The 16,901-nt window shown below is 47.1% G+C and overlaps 1 protein-coding gene and 1 pseudogene across 2 annotated transcripts; one reads left to right on the top strand and one right to left on the bottom strand.

The window, feature by feature from the left end:
- Nucleotides 1-690: 690 nt before the first annotated feature.
- On the bottom strand, nucleotides 691-16,758 carry LOC102783261 (sodium/potassium/calcium exchanger 3-like; annotated as a pseudogene). The gene is made up of 17 exons (XR_015719942.1): nucleotides 16,455-16,758; nucleotides 16,153-16,251; nucleotides 14,536-14,612; nucleotides 14,350-14,424; nucleotides 13,843-13,927; nucleotides 12,197-12,300; nucleotides 12,047-12,121; nucleotides 6,392-6,417; nucleotides 6,243-6,296; nucleotides 6,011-6,147; nucleotides 5,556-5,726; nucleotides 4,251-4,518; nucleotides 3,125-3,291; nucleotides 2,923-3,037; nucleotides 2,733-2,845; nucleotides 1,653-1,718; nucleotides 691-1,468 (listed from the first exon to the last, which is right to left on the bottom strand). The product of XR_015719942.1 is annotated as a sodium/potassium/calcium exchanger 3-like (transcript).
- LOC148106198 (uncharacterized) lies at nucleotides 7,341-10,281 on the top strand. The gene is made up of 5 exons (XM_087830099.1): nucleotides 7,341-7,910; nucleotides 8,115-8,297; nucleotides 8,364-9,053; nucleotides 9,091-10,007; nucleotides 10,233-10,281. Exons 1-5 carry the CDS (start codon nucleotides 7,353-7,355, stop codon nucleotides 10,279-10,281), a joined length of 2,397 nt encoding a protein of 798 aa, XP_087686225.1. The 5' UTR covers nucleotides 7,341-7,352.
- Nucleotides 16,759-16,901: the final 143 nt, after the last annotated feature.

The following is a 16,901-nucleotide window of genomic DNA, read 5'->3' as shown; positions in this document are numbered from 1 at the left end:
CTGCTTCTTTACCTTTTTCTTTATTGAAATCATATTGCATATAATTAGCATTTTCCCTATCATTAAAATTAGCTGACTGCTGTGGAACTGTCCATGGTGCTGAACTGCAGCAGGTAAACACCCCTGACTGTTTTTAACCTAGCTTCGGTATCCATTCTAAAACGAGAGCGCCACTGTGTTAAAGTAACAACAGCGTTTACATACATCACTTCTGTCATCTGCTTTAGCAGGTAAACTGCTGACAGGACAAAGTTAAATTAGTTTCCATGTCCCAAGAACCAATTTCAGCCTCCACCTTTGACCATGGCTGTGGGTAGCCCATCTAGCCTGTTTGCCATCTTGGTGAATAAAAGTATTAGGAAAAATAAACAACCAAAAGTTTGCCGATGATGTTGCACCGATCAAGAGCTGAGTAAATTAATAGAAATTAATGATTTGTAAAAATTAAGGTGTGGAGAAATGCCAGAAAATGTCTGAGAACTACTGGTGTAACTGTAGGTTTTCCCGCTTCTTCGGGTCCATTCAAAACAAGTTTAAATTTAGTCCTCTTTTGTTTAACTCTTCTGAGATGTTTTAATCTATTTCGCATTTCCATTTTACTTTAAGTGCAAATAAAACAAATGTCACAGTGCCGTTAAATATTAAAAGTGTGATTAAGAATTTCGAGCCTCAGAAGACAAACATCACAGAACAAAGTTTTTTATTGCACTCGTAACTCAAAGACATACACTTCAGGACTCTCTCCAGACAGACATTTATAAACATCTTGCAGAATATATTCATTGTTGTTTCAGGAAAAATTAAAACAACCTTTGTGTTGAGAAGCTTTTAGCGGGGGGGCAGGTGTGGGGCCTACATTGTATACAAAGCCAAGACAACAGTGGCTTAGTGCAAATATCTGGAGCGTGATTAGCCATGCTATGCTATTTTTACAGCTACAGGTACAAAGGCGTGACGAAAACACAAAACTTTACATGAAATAAGTGGACAAACCGAGAAGCAACCATATACACTTACATGTGAAATCATCTGCTCGTTGAGGTTACTTGTGGCAGTAATAATAAGTAAACTAACACACTTTGGGGTTCTTATATAATATTCTAGGTTTCAGAATACAAATTCCATATTTTATAAATTTCTTGTGAGACAGTGCATTATCATCGGGTTGGAAGTGCTACAGTACAAAACTCTGTAAAAGACTCATTTATCAAAGGTAAACAGTTTCGCTTGTAGGCAGCCGGTGTCATAGTAACGACTATCTATTGTGGAAAGCCACTTTGAAATGAAACCATAAATCATCTCTCCGTACGTTTTTCATTAATAATGGCCGTTTGTTTGCGTGTAACGGGAGTGTCGTCTAAAGCTGTTCGAAACCGACGGAGCAGAGCAGGAAGACAGCGTACAGCAGCAGGAGGCAGACTCCCAGCCTGCGGTCCAGCCTCCAGTGGTTCATATGGACACAGAGGACCTGAGGAGTTACGGACAGAAAGAGGCACACGGGAAAAATTAAATAAGTGCTTTTTGTTTTGTTGTGTAATCACGAAATATGTTAGTGAAAATGGTCTCAGACAGCGATGGGTGGTCTGTTTGTTTTTGTACACAATCTCACTATTTGATCTGTGCTTTATAACATCAGGAGATGAGCTACTCACAGTAAGCGTGACTGAGGCCAGAAGCAGAATCACTGAGTACACCAGGCCTTTGCTGTTTATCGTCACCTGACAGGACACACAATGTGAAGCGTGTAACGCGCTGTTTTAAAACACTTGCAACATGTTCACAGTCAAATTTTGGTTTTGGCCAATGATTTTTAATTTCGGGGCTTCTTTTTTTTTCATTTTTAAATGAAAGAAATTCACACTGTTTAAAAGGGATTTTGTATGATTTTTCTTTCTCCCTGTCATTTAGTTACCGTTCCAGTGGACAGCATTTCAAATAAAGAGATCAGCACCTGTACAGGTAATCCCTGTGAGCCAAACGCTCAGGCTTCAGACTGCAATTAAATAAAACAAAAACACAATGTATGATGCCAAGAGAGATCCTTGACAATTGGTAGTTTCAGAGAACTCTGGCAGCGAGCACAGGAACCCCAACTACCTGCTGTTCAAACCTTTTGTTTGTGAGGAGCATCCAATCAGAACAAAGCTTAAATAAAGGATGAAGGGAGCCCATGACCTCAGAAAAAAGTTTTTGGTCTCTTGCAACTCCTTGAATAAATATCTGGTTCTGGTGCATTGCCTTACACACACATTAGCTGTGTGTGTCTGCTACTGGTCCTCAACAAACAGTTTACAGAGGGCTGTAGCTACAGCTGCTTACACCGCTAAAGACAGTGTTTTGAGAGAAGTAACAGTGAATCAAAACAATAAGACTGCAGAGCTAAACAGTGATCTGGATGAGCATAATCTTCACATTTTAACACTGATGTAACCTTCAAATACTAGTTATAGCAGCTTTGAATTACTTCTTCATTACAAATCAGTTACAAATCAAAAGAAATGGTAGTTAACAATGAAAGAGTAATTCAGTAGTTCTATAAATATTGTCCAATTACAAATGTAAGTTTTAAAGGTGCCTTGAATATCATGTAAGGTATTTACAAAAGTTTTCTTCAGGTGCCGAGTGACTTTTTTTTGTCTCGTCAAACACATTTCATGGTAATATTGAAGCTATGCTAGCTTACATATCAAAAGTAAAACTGAAACTGAGGTACAGAGAACAGCTGGTGTTACCACTGATCCATAGCTGACTATAAGAGTCCTCAGCGCCCAGGGAAAGCCCAGACCCAGCAGCACATCAAAGATATTGCTGCCAATGGAGTTGGACACAGCCATGTCGCCCATCCCTGCAGCGTAACAACATCATATGTTCACATCTTCATTTTCCTTTCATTCATTAAATATTAAACACACAAATACACACCTTGTCGAGCGACAATGAGACTGGCCATGCAGTCAGGGACGCTCGTGCCAGCAGCCAGAAAAGTGATGCCCATGATCACATCTGGGATTCCAAATGTATAGCTGATTATTGTCACCTTAAGAGAGGAAAAATGGTCATGCGTCTGTGTGTGTACGTGTGTGTTTAAACCAAATGTGTGTGTGTGTGTGAATGTGCATCATACCATCCAGACCATGAGGTAGGAGAAGAAGGCTATCCAGAGTGTGGAGGACAGGAAGGTGAGCAGGTACCAGCGCTCCCACCGCGGCAGGTTACAGTCAGGGATGGTGCAGTAAAGCAGGACGCTCACAGGCCAGGAGAGCAGCCACTTCAGACGCACACACCACCCAACTGAGAACATGATGAAAACACTCAGAAATGCACAAACAAGGTGAAACACACACACGCCCACCAGTTTGCCCAGAGGCGTCCTTACAGTTTAATCTGAACCCTTAAATTATTCACTGGCACAGCCTGGATGTGTCCGCGACTTCTCGTGTCATCTCCTTTTAACTAACTCCATCAGCTATCAAATACTGTAAAGGATTATCTCTACAGTGCCTTGATGAATAAATATATTATTATTTATCAAAGCAGGAAGTTCTGGCTGATTCCAACGACAGAAAAAGACTTTTAGAAGATCGACACAGTCTCTCATCTCTGCATTTTCTGTGGAGAGGAAGATTTAATTGGTTGTGGATGGCAACAGATGGCATCCTGTGGCCAGGTACATGATCGAGCTTCAGGATTAATTTTTTTCTGTGTTTCCTGAGTTTTAAATATGTAATGAATATTAACATCATAGTGGGTAAAACTCTAGTTATTGCGAAAAGCAAAAAGTGTGTGTTTTTTAGTATTTCTTTGAAGCAGTATGGCCTACATGTGCATTTCAGATACTTTATATTATAAAGCTGAGTTGAGAGAGCTGAGAGTAAGTTTTGTCTCTTGCTTTTCCAAAAGACATGTTTGATAAGACTGACTAGCTCAAGTGTCGTCGTTCAGCCTTACCATATAGACATGTTTTTATAGCAAAAAATTGACTTCTGTGTCAGGACCTAAATTTTTGGATATATTGAACTTTTAAGAGGAATCTTGTTTTGCGGCTGGATGTGAATTGCCATGAAGAGGGTGTGTGGTGGTGGTGCATATATTTGACTGTGTATTGAACATATGCAATACCTGAGATTCAATCTAACGTTAGGCAGATAAACTCACATTTAAAATGATTTCCTTTATAGCATAATGATGTGAAACATATCCAAGTATTAAAACAAAATCCCAGTCGGCCTTGCTGTGAGGCCGGCTCTTACCTGGCAGGACAAACGGTTTGAAAGGAACATTCTCTTCATCTTGGTCCTCTTGCTCCTCCTCCTCTTCCTCTTGCTCCTTGGGCTGTCCTCCCCCAGATGTCTCCCATACTGTCTCTTTATCCCTTTCCAACTCTCCCTCTGGTGGCTGTCTCTCTCCCTCGGGTGCTGTCCCATTCTCTCTCCCCCAAGGCCCACTAGCTCCTGAACCTTCCTCCCCTGAAGCTGCCCCTTCCTCTGGGCCAACCCGAGCTCGAATCAGCCTTTGCCTCTGTGGGTGGTTGGTGAGGGAAGTCAGGAGAAATTTAAGAAAAAAAAGAAATTTATTCAGGAGAAAACAGAAACACATGAGAAACACTGCAGCAGGGTTATGGAAATGAAGGTAGTTAAGATTATTTGAACTGGCAGGAAGAGTGATTATGCAGCTAGGCAAGTCTTCACATTCACCAGAGGGGATTTAGAAAGCTTTATTTAGGGGTGGGGGTGGCATGGAGAGAGCAGGCATAGCATTGGCAGGTGTGCTTTAATTTGATGCTGGAAATGGCAAGCACAGAGAGAAAGCTGAGAGAGTAGAAGCAGATTTGGAGATTGGGGTCTTGTCTGCTTTTGTGTCTGGGCTAATATTATGCATTAGGCTGCACTCTGTGTTGGTGTGATTTCTTTGTGGGCTTATTAGATGGCATCTGTGTAACAATGGCAAACAGGATGTTGTTTGATATGCCAGTACACATCTCCCCGTGTGCCAGTTTGTCTGCTATAGATGCACCAATTTAGTGTCTTCTTATTCCAGTACCACAGCTTTGGGTTCCTGCTGATGCTGTGTACGTCTCCCTAACTAGTTCTATGTTTCAAGAAAAAGAAAAGAAAACCACTGAATTGAAGTGTCCATATTTAAACGTGGCAAATCTAAATTAAAATGGTAAATGGTCTGTATTTGTATAGCACTTTACTAGTCCCTAAGGACCCCAAAGCGCTTTACACATCCAGTCATCCACACATTCACACACTGGTGATGGCAAGCTACATTGTAGCCACAACCACCCTGGGGCGCACTGACAGAGGCAAGGCTGCCAAACACTGGCACCACCGGGCCCTCTGACCACCACCAGCAGGCAACGGGTGAAGTGTCTTGCCCAAGGACACAACGACCGAGACTGTCCAAGTCGGGGCTCAAACCGAGAACCTTCCGATTACAAGGCGAACTCCCAACTCTTGAGCCACGATCGCCCACCAAAATACCCACCAAGCCGGCCGAAAAAGCCAGGGCAGCTTGATGTTATGCAATGAGTGTGAGCATGTGAAGTGTACCTCGCTGATGACCATGCGTCCTGCCATGCGCAGGCAGGTGAAGGGGGGGGAAATGCGGGGTGATGAGAAGGCGGAGGCTTGCCTCTGACAGAGTGAGTTGATGGGGGTGCGAGTTCAGTTGCTCATCCACCATCATGACCCCTGAATCCTGACCGGCCACCACACATGAGTCTTGGAGACAGAAGGAAGAAAAGCAGAAAAATGTTTAGTGGGAGATAAAAGAAGACAGAGGGGAGGACAAAAAGGACACAGTGTTACGTAGAGAATAACTTTTGTTCGTCAAAATGGTCTAGTTCTATTTCAGCCTGTTGGAAATCCCCAGGGGAACACAAGAACCTTATACTGACAGCTTAAACTGTGTCACTAGGTCTGCTGGATGCTGCTGGATGAGGCTTGGCAAACTTTTTCCTGTTTTGGATGTACAAGCGCACACGTACAAACACGACCCTTTTCACCTGGTTTCAGCGGCACCATGTCATTGTCGCCGTCTCCGGCGTTTCCGACAGCAGTCGTCCGTCGCAGACCGCTCAGACACGGCTGACCTGCCCTGCTGCAGTGTCTCTCCACCAAGCAGCACAGAGATCTGTTAAACCTTCACAAAGCACAACAGATGAAGATGCTGCCTGTGGTACGTATAAAACATGTTGTGGCTTTAGGTTGGAAATATGAGCAGAAGCAAAGACTCACTTCATGATGATTATATAGAGTCCATACATAGAGATCAGGATGATGGTCTCCCACCTGAAACATGCACACAAATACCACCACAGATTCACAAATACCCACACAATCATCCAACGCACACCGGCTGCAAAAAACGTTTACCGCAGTCTTACCACAGGACTTTTTCATCATAGATCACCTGCAAAAAAAAAAAAAATTAATTAATTAATTATTCAATTAGTTTTTTAGAAATATATTTAAATAACTCACTGCGAGAAGTTGCAGTATAGGCATGCAAAAGATTATGTTTTTTAAAGAATGAGAAATAATAAAAACTGTCCACAAAAATCCAATATTAATGTCCAGTAATAATACAGGAGGTGTGTAGTTTTTCCTATACTGTTAGCCCTATACTTTATATAGTAGTTAAATCAGACAACTAAAAAAAATGATTTGGCGCTCTTCACTGTGCACACATGAAAATCTGATCTACAGATTTTGAAAGGTGGAGCTGGAGTAGAGGCGGGTTGCAAAAGGGCTTGCTGTCAGGGTTCTGGGTCTGGGCAACCCAGGATCCCTGAGCAGCTATGGATTGGCTATATTATATGTATATTTGGTGTTGCTGTCTCTCTTCTTCCTGTTTGCGAATGTGTGTATGTGTTTCTGTGAGCGCCGGTCTGCGGGCGCCTTCAGGCCGGGTGGGTGTGGCCCTGCTGGTGGACTGGCCACACACCTGCTCCTGATCAGGCCTCGTCGGGGGAGCTACTTAAGAGAGTCTTGGAGCTCCCACCGACGCGGGATCATTTCGTGAGACTTCCCGTCAGTTCTCCAGTTGGTCTGTTTGTGAGTGTGAGCTTACCAAGGGTACTGAGGGTACTAACTACTGCCTCTATTTTCCCAGGAAGGATTGCTGGACGAGAGGGCAGCAGACACAGAGTGCACTGGCACGAGGGAGCGGACACACGAGCACAAACACTGGGAGAAGACACGGAGTGGAAGTCGGGAGCACACGGGGATGTATTGTTGTGTGTACAGTTTTCACTGTAAATAAAGAGCACTGTTTGCATCGCAGAGTCTGCGTTTTGGGTCCTCATTCCCCATATCCCCACGGTCTGCCTGCCTGACCGTGACAGAATGATCCCGCCAGGCATGGACCCAGCGGTCTCTGAGGAGAGGCTCAGGAGGGAGGTGATGGACAAGGTTTACCGCCTATGCGAGTTGTGGTGGGAGAAGCCCGCGGAAGGTTTGCGTCACGCCGTGGAGAGGCGGCTGCAAGAGATTCTGTTCAAATTCCCCTGGCTGGTGGACTCCCTCAACTCAGTAGTCCTGGACTTCCTGCTCTCAACTCTCCGCCTTCACTCTCCTACTCAGGCTGCTCACCAGCCCGGTCAGCTGGTGGATGCACAGCCTGACACGCCGGCCCCGACGTCTACCCGGAAACGACGCTCGCGCCGCCGGCGTTCCTCACCGCAGCCGACTTCCCGGACATCTCAAGAGCCGGCTGTGGTGAGTAATAAGGACACTTTTTCATTTCTCACCCCATTTGCTTCTTTGTTTTTAGTGGATGGTGACACCGCCGACGCTGCTGTAAGCCAGCCAACAGTGCAGCTAGCGTCTCCTCGTTCAGCGATCTCCACACCACTCAGCTCTTCACCATCTGTAACAGTGCCACCTGCTACGACGCCGCAGCCGGTGGAGCTCAGCGAGCGGGAGGAGCCCGCGCCGCAGCCGGTGGAGCTCAGCGAGCGGGAGGAGCCCGCGCCGCAGCCGGTGGAGCTCAGCGAGCGGGAGGAGCCCGCGCCGCAGCCGGTGGAGCTCAGCGAGCGGGAGGAGCCCGCGCCGCAGCCGGTGGAGCTCAGCGAGCGGGAGGAGCCCGCGCCGCAGCCGGTGGAGCTCAGCGAGCGGGAGGAGCCCGCGCCGCAGCCGCTGGAGCTCAGCGAGCGGGAGGAGCCCGCGCCGCAGCCGCTGGAGCTCAGCGAGCGGGAGGAGCCCGCGCCGCAGCCGCTGGAGCTCAGCGAGCCGGTGGAGCCAGCGCCGCTGCCGGAGGAGCTCAGCGAGCCGGAGGAGCTCGCGCTGCCAGCCGAGGAGCAGCTCAGCGGGCAGGAGCCGGAGGAGCTCAGCGAGCGGGAGGAGCCCGCGCCGCAGCCGCTGGAGCTCAGCGAGCGGGAGGAGCCCGCGCCGCCACCGGAGGAGCTCAGCGAGCGGGAGGAGCCCGCGCCGCAGCCGCTGGAGCTCAGCGAGCCGGTGGAGCCAGCGCCGCTGCCAGCCGAGGTGCAGCTCAGCGAGCCGGTGGAGCCAGCGCCGCTGCCAGCCGAGGTGCAGCTCAGCGAGCCGGTGGAGCCAGCGCCGCTGCCAGCCGAGGTGCAGCTCAGCGAGCCGGTGGAGCCAGCGCCGCTGCCAGCCGAGGTGCAGCTCAGCGAGCCGGTGGAGCCAGCGCCGCTGCCAGCCGAGGTGCAGCTCAGCGAGCCGGTGGAGCCAGCGCCGCTGCCAGCCGAGGTGCAGCTCAGCGAGCCGGTGGAGCCAGCGCCGCTGCCAGCCGAGGTGCAGCTCAGCGAGCCGGTGGAGCCAGCGCCGCTGCCAGCCGAGGTGCAGCTCAGCGAGCCGGTGGAGCCAGCGCCGCTGCCAGCCGAGGTGCAGCTCAGCGAGCCGGTGGAGCCAGCGCCGCTGCCAGCCGAGGTGCAGCTCAGCGAGCCGGTGGAGCCAGCGCCGCTGCCAGCCGAGGTGCAGCTCAGCGAGCCGGTGGAGCCAGCGCCGCTGCCAGCCGAGGTGCAGCTCAGCGAGCCGGTGGAGCCAGCGCCGCTGCCGGAGGGACCTCCACGTCTAGCGCGCCCTCGTGCCAAGTACCACATCTCGCTGTTGCTCACCGGAGCAGCGCCACCGGGCCCGGGGCAAGCCGCCGGAGGAGCAGCTCAGCGAGCCGGTGGTGCCAGCGCCGCTAGCTGAGGAGCGCGGCAAGCCGGAGGGGGCCGAGCTGGAGCTCAGCGAGCGGAGGGAGTGGGACGAGCCGGAGCAACCCGCGCCGCAGCCTGAGCTGGAGCTCAGCAAGCCTGTGGAGCCCGCGCCGCCACCGGAGGAGCTCAGCGGGCAGGAGGAACCCGTGCTGCCCACGCAAGACCTTGGAGAGCCGGAGGGCTCGGCACGTCCGCGACCCGCACGACCGCAACCAGCACGTCGTAGATCAGGTGCCACACCTCGCGGTTGCTCGTCGGAGCTACGCCGCCGCTACCGGACCCGTGGCCGCCCGTCGCTGCTGCCACGCCGCCGCTACCGGACCCGTGGCCGCCCGTCGCTGCTGCCACGCCGCCGCTACCGGACCCGTGGCCGCCCGTCGCTGCTGCCACGCCGCCGCTACCGGACCCGTGGCCGCCCGTCGCTGCTGCCACGCCGCCGCTACCGGACCCGTGGCCGCCCGTCGCTGCTGCCACGCCGCCGTTACCGGAATCGTGGCCGCCCACCGCAGCGGCCACGCCGCCGCCACCGGCCCCGGGGCAGGCCGCCGGAGGAGCAGCGCCGTTGCCGCCACCGGCCCCGGGGCAGGCCGCCGGAGGAGCAGCGCCGTTGCCGCCACCGGCCCCGGGGCAGGCCGCCGGAGCTGTCACACCGCCGCCAGATCCGTGGCCGCCCGTCGGAGTTGCAGCGTCGCCGCTGCCAAATCCATGGCAGGCCACCAGAACCGTTTCGCCGCCGCCACCGGACCTGTGGCAGGCCGCCGGAGCTGCTGCGTTTCCATCAAGGGGTTAGAGGTAGGCCACCTGAACGGTTTTGCCGCCACTGCCTAACCCACAGCAGGTTCCGCTTGTTTTGCCGTCCTACGGGTCGGCCGCCAGAACTGTGTATGCTGCCACCGGACCGGGGGATTGGACTGTTGAACTGTGTTTTTCTTTTGTTGCTTTGTGGTGGCTGTTTGGCGGAGAGGTTTTGGGGCCCTCCGTCCTGGGCCCCCCACCGCCCGCCCTGGGTTGGTTGTACTGTGGTTTTGTTTTTGCTTTTGGGTCGTCGGGTGCCGACCCTTAGAGGGGGGGTACTGTCAGGGTTCTGGGTCTGGGCAACCCAGGATCCCTGAGCAGCTATGGATTGGCTATATTATATGTATATTTGGTGTTGCTGTCTCTCTTCTTCCTGTTTGCGAATGTGTGTATGTGTTTCTGTGAGCGCCGGTCTGCGGGCGCCTTCAGGCCGGGTGGGTGTGGCCCTGCTGGTGGACTGGCCACACACCTGCTCCTGATCAGGCCTCGTCGGGGGAGCTACTTAAGAGAGTCTTGGAGCTCCCACCGACGCGGGATCATTTCGTGAGACTTCCCGTCAGTTCTCCAGTTGGTCTGTTTGTGAGTGTGAGCTTACCAAGGGTACTGAGGGTACTAACTACTGCCTCTATTTTCCCAGGAAGGATTGCTGGACGAGAGGGCAGCAGACACAGAGTGCACTGGCACGAGGGAGCGGACACACGAGCACAAACACTGGGAGAAGACACGGAGTGGAAGTCGGGAGCACACGGGGATGTATTGTTGTGTGTACAGTTTTCACTGTAAATAAAGAGCACTGTTTGCATCGCAGAGTCTGCGTTTTGGGTCCTCATTCCCCATATCCCCACGGTCTGCCTGCCTGACCGTGACACTTGCAGATGTGCAGCAAATGTAGGGCTGCTAAAGTACCGATAAAAACACACGTTATATGGAGAATTACCAGTGTACCAGAGTATGAGCCGTGACTTTGTATCCTACTTGATTCATCAATTAAGATATATACTTTAGATGCACCAGTTTAACATTAAAGTCATCTTTCATTTGCTTTTATTCTTGCACTAAAAGGTGCTTCCTTTCAATTGTAGGAATAATGTTACATATAATGGTGAGTATTTCAAAATCCAAATCCAAATCCAGTTTATTTATTTAGCACGTTTAAAAACAAAAAGTTTGCCCAAAGTGCTGTACAGAAACACAGGGTAAAACACAAGATACAACCACTGACACTCACATAAAACATAATAAAACACTTAAAAACCATATCAACTCAAGCCAGTCTGAACGCTATCGAAAAAAGGTGTGTTTTCAAAAGCATTTTAAAAACAGGAAATGAAGATGCCTGTCTAATATTTAAAGGCAGCGTATTCCAAAGTTTTGGGGCCATAACTGAAAAGGCTCGTTCTCCTCTACGTTTAAGCCTTGATTTTGGGACAACCAACAGCAGCTGGTCAGCTGATCTGAGGGTCCGTGAAGGAATATAAGGCTGAAGTAACTCGGAAAGGTATGGGGGAGCAAGACCATTAAGGCATTTATAAACCTTTGAAATTAATTCTGTGATGAACAGGAAGCCAATGAAGAGAAGACAGGATAAGTGTTACATGTTCATAGCTGTGGGTACCAGTTAAGAGGCGGGCAGCAGCATTTTGAATGAGCTGGAGACGAGCAAGAGATCGTTGGCTGACTCCAAAAAACAGTGCATTACGGTAGTCAAGCCGTGTTGAAATAAAGGCATGTATTACCTTCTCCATGTCACGTCTTGACAAAACTGGCTTCAGCTTAGCTATTTGCCTCAGCTGGAAAAAGCTTTTTTGCAACACCGAACTAATATGTTTGTCCAATTTAAAATCTGAGTCCATAATAACTCCCAAATTTGACACATGCTGCTTGATATAAGACCCTAGCCAACCACAATTTACGAGCGGGCTGCATGAAATATTATTAGGTCTAAATACAATCACCTCCGTTTTACTCTCATTGAAACTCAAAAAGTTCAAAGCCATCCAAGCTTTGATATCTTCAAGGCAGTTCAAAAGGATTTCAGGACTTTTCATCAGTACTGAGTTTTGTACTGTAGAGATTTCTCACCAGAATAAGCACCACTATGGAGAGGATGTAGAAAACAGCATCGCGGAACAGAGGCCACCAGCTCAGAGCAATGGGCTGCAGAGAGAAAGGAAACATGAAACACTGTGAAGACTCCGTCAGGCAGAAAGGGGTTCTCTGTAGTGTGCGTACCTGTCCTGCAAAGATGCCACAGATGCCGATGATAACCAGGATGTTAAAGACAGCTGATCCCACAATAGTTCCCACGCCCACGTCACCCTTTGTGATAAACACGGCTAAGTCCAGAAGAAGAAAGATCAAACTGAAATCATGCACACGTGTTTTTATCTGCAACAGTGTACAAATTAAGAGTTTCTCAACAGAAGATAAACACAGTAATTCATCTGTCAGTTGACACCCAGAGGGGCTGAGCTGATGTCTTTCATGTTTTGTAATATTTACTGACTTATTGCCTAAAGTCAACTAAAGTCAAAGCAAGACTTTCTTCTTTCAAGATTAAAATATATTGTATCAGAGGCCGTTTTTGAGGACATTTCCAAAGGCAACATTGATTTAGAAGTAAGGCTTTCATTTTTATAAACTGTAGGTCAACATTTGTTTCAGAAAAGCCAGAAAAAAGTAGTTAGTAGTTAGTCTCAATAAAGGATCAGAGTCACAACACGATAATATCACAATATACTGCTAACAATAACAATGGCTCGTACTACAGTGATGCTGCAATACCTGATACAAGACAGTTATATCTGATCTGTTTTATCTGTGTAAAAGAAGAAGAAAAGAAAAGAATGCTAAAGAGTCACAGGGTATGGGCAACATAATTATATAAGCAGTTACACTTACTGACCTGCTGTATATGCTTGTTTGTGTTTAACGTAATTTTTTAACTGTAACAAAAGAATTTCCCACATCTGGGATAAATAACGTACATCTTATCTTATAATATATTCACCTTGGAAACGTTTATTCCTTTGAACTGGTTGAATTTTTGACATGTCTGAGCTTAATGCACAGACCTGGACTCAGATTAACGTACTTATCAATAAGCTTAGAGTGAAAGTCCCAGAAAAAAAGAAACAGAGCTGGGGATGACAAGCACAGCTTAAAAACACAGAGACTAACTCAGTGAACACACAGAGTATCTGACAGGGGCTACAATGGAGACAGGACTGTTTACTCAAAGAGGGAGTGAATGAAATGAGACACAGGAGCACACAATCAAGACAATGATGCAGGGGAGTGAGTGAAACTCAAAACAAGAGACAAGAGACAACTAACTAACAAAGTAAAAATAACAACAGCACCCAGCTAAACACAGAGATATGAAAGCTCACACTAAAAAATAAAAACACAACACAGGGGGAGGCTGGAATAATGAGCTGAAAACAGAAAACAAAATACACGGACAAACACAACCCTCCACTAGGAAAACAGTTAAGTAAACACAGAACTATAGACTCTGGAATAGCAGGAAAAATCTGAACATAAACTCCAAAATATAAAATAAAGGTTTTATTTAATTTTATTTAAAAAAAATTTTATTTTATTTTAAAAAAGTGAAAGTTTATTTACTGAAACACTGCTTATGATTAACAAACCTGCTCCACGGTGACATGATAAACCATCAAGCAAAAATAAACGTTGTCTTCTTGACATCTATGATTAATGATAAATGGCTGAAATTAATCACTGCTGGCTCCCTATGTGCACTTTTCTCTGTCCTGATTAGACATTGTCTCTCCAATTGCCTCTAATTGGAGCGCTGATGGCAGAAATATTGATCTAACCAGCTGAAGGGAATGACTGACTGGGATACTGACCAATCAAAGAAGTGAAAAGCTCAGGGGCGGAGCTCCCAGCTGCCATGAAGGTTGCCCCGGCAACATCCTGACTGAGCTGAAGGTTCTAGTGGATGGAGAGGGGAGATTAAACAGGCTTAAGGATGAGGATGGTCATATTTGGCATTCTTCTGTCACAGGACTGATCCTAAAAAATACAGTGTGTTTATCCAGAGCCTGCCGTAGCCGAAGACCTCTACTGCTGTCCAAAAACTACTACAAAAACATCAACTAAGGTTACATTTGTCCAATGAACATGACCACTAGTTTATAATTTAATACCACAAGGCTTAAACAGAGAGTTCTGATAGACTAACACACTATTGTTTCGTGTCTTTAGAGACGAATTACAGCCAGTAAAAAAATACACTCGCTTCTTCCCCTTTAAAGGTTTTTTTTGTTGTTGTTTTTTTACTTAATACCTAGAGTAGAATGAGAAACTATCAAGTATTACTTTACTTTCAGCCATTATAGATTTGTGCATCTTACCTCTGAGACTTTTTCCAGTGATGGCACAAAGTAAACATCACAGACAATGGCCAGTGCGTGAAACATGTAGATAGCCTGAGAAATACAGCAAACGCATTACTGAAGATTTGGTTTAAGACGAAAATAAGAGAAAATACAGCTTCTTATTATGTCAAACGCAGGCTTTCAGACAGATGTGATACTCACACAGAGAACATGAAGGAGGACTGCACCCTGTCTCCTTTGATCCACAGTAAAGACGTCTTCAGGAAACTCACTGATAGCTTGGGAAAAGATGGATAGAGTGTAATCGAATGACGTGTGGAATTAGGTAACAGTGTTGGACAACAAAAACCAGTTACTAAGTATTCTAATACATTACATTTTAAACACAACTCCCTAAAACCTGCACTTTGATCTTCTGATATCTGAAGATTATTTTCTGTCACGTCTCAAAATTAACTCACAGTGACTTTAACACACTTTCTTTAAAGGAGGATTTGTTCCCTTGGAGTTCAGAGAAGAGCCTCAGGTAGGTGGTTAAATGAAGGCTGTGATTAGAATTATAACTCAGCTCCACCCTGAACCTGCGAGCATTTATTCTTGCATGCGTCAGATCTAGAATTGGCGTATCTCAGTTTGTTGAATGTATCCTGTATCTTGTCTAGACACAGCTTGAGTTTAAAGTCACACAACCAGGAGTCCAATTGCATTACAGCTGTATTTTCCATGCTCCTCTTATGACTTCACACTATCCCCCACGCCATCCAAAAACAAGTGTTTTATTGACTTTCTTTGTCAGTTCTTCTAAAAGCAATTCCAATTATATTGAAGTTCAGAGGCATCTAATTTGGCTGAGCGTCACCATGCGTCACAGCCTTTCTCCTCCCAGCAGAAAGCGATTGCTTTGCTTGGCTGCACTGTCTTGCACATAAGCTCATAAATACCACAGCTCACTGCAACATTTAAAAAGCTTTTTTTCATGATACAGACGCAACAATAATTTGAAAAGCAGCCTCCCAAGTGACTTCCTCTCAAGGTTTTCTGATTTAACTGTACGTCAGATTTTTTAAACCGCTTTTAAAAGTGAAAGAGATATCAATGTGCAGTTAGAGGCAAACACAAATCACACCTGAGAGGCAGAAATGGCGTGATGTTGGTTTAATTCAGATCATGATCAAACTGTATATTTTTAGCACCAGAAACCACATGATGCTCTTAAAAATAGAAATATGATAGTTTGAACAAAGCTTTTAAGTTGATCTGCACTATATTTCCGTGAGGCAGGAACTTCATTCTGACTGAATACAGCTCAGTGTGTTCTGTAAAAATCTCAAGCAGCCAAACAGATCCAAGCATGCATAAGCAATGGTAGAGCGGCTGATGAGAGGTTACTAATCAGCGGGTCAATACCACAAGCGGGCACTTTGAACAGCTCCAGATGCACACTACATCAAACCACAAACTCAGTTTCCTAGCAACCATCGAAGACCTAACTGTTTTTAAAACATATGTGTACTAAATTTAAAGAAAGGAAAGGTGGACCAGAGGAGTAAAGGAATGCACGAGAGGAAATAGTTCTTGATTTAAGGAGATAAACGAAGATTGCACACTTTGACTTCCATAAACACACAAGGGCTCAGAAGGTCATGGTGACTGTACACTCAGTGCCATGGTTATCCAAACCTGAGCTCATTCTAGCTCAACACACTGATGCAATTAGACTTTTAAAGTTTTGTAAAGATAATCTTCCTGTTGGCGCATCATGCACGCCTATAAACAGAGTGTATGTGAAAGACACAAACACGTGGTAAAGCACCTCACCAGATCTAGAAGCACCCCCAGTCTGGTTGTCTTCTTGTTGCTGGATGAGCTCTCTCTTGAATAAGGAGCTGCTGTGATCCACAGTTGGTCTATGGCAGTCTAAAAAGAGTAATTCACATATAAATACAGTTAAGCTATTTGAGGATATAAATTCAACTTTAATGTGTTTCTTTACTAGTATTCCGCTAAAATAATCTGTACAACGTGACATTTGCCTTAATACTGCAATTTGATTTGTTATAGCAAATAATGAAAGTATAGGAGTGGGTAAGACAACTTTAAATCAGAGTCTTTATACGCACCTGTAACATCACAGAAGTGAAAGATCCAGGCGGCTGCGAACAGACCGACTCCACAGACGCAGAAACGCGGAAGGAGGCGCGTCTGCCTCGGTCTTCTCGGAGCCTTCATCCCGCCTGCTGCCGCCGCTCGTCGGCTCTCCGCTCAGAACATGCCGCTGCCCCTCTTCCTCGGACTCCTGCTCTCAGACCGAATACAACTGGCCTGTTGATCTCTTATTCTGATTTATTGTCTATCTTTCTTTGCTCCATCCAATAAGCAAGCGGATGTTAAACAGGTTCGGCCTGTCCACAGCATCTCCGGGAGTCAGTCCGTGCAGCATCCACACGCTTCACATACATCCAGCGGATACGTGCACACAATGAATCATCAGCCAGCGCCTATTTGATAATATCCCCCCTTTCCTCCTGACCTAAATCTGAGCTGCTGTTTATGATTTTCCCGTCGGG

This window comes from Neolamprologus brichardi, chromosome 2, assembly GCF_056152115.1.
Source record: "Neolamprologus brichardi isolate AB-2024 chromosome 2, ASM5615211v1, whole genome shotgun sequence".
Classification (NCBI taxonomy): domain Eukaryota; kingdom Metazoa; phylum Chordata; class Actinopteri; order Cichliformes; family Cichlidae; genus Neolamprologus; species Neolamprologus brichardi.
Note: the sequence above shows the minus strand (reverse complement) of the source record. Positions and strands in the feature narration are given on the sequence as shown.

What these genes read in the sequence shown, in the direction of transcription:
- LOC148106198 (XM_087830099.1), top strand. Translation starts at nt 7,353, where the DNA reads ATGATCCCGCCAGGCATGGACCCAGCGGTCTCTGAGGAGAGGCTCAGG. An exon ending in CTGCTACGACGCCGCAGCCG is followed by an intron (nt 7,911 to 8,114) that starts GTGGAGCTCAGC and finishes CCGGTGGAGCTC; the next exon opens with AGCGAGCGGGAGGAGCCCGC. An exon ending in CACTGCCTAACCCACAGCAG is followed by an intron (nt 10,008 to 10,232) that starts GTTCCGCTTGTT and finishes GCCGACCCTTAG; the next exon opens with AGGGGGGGTACTGTCAGGGT.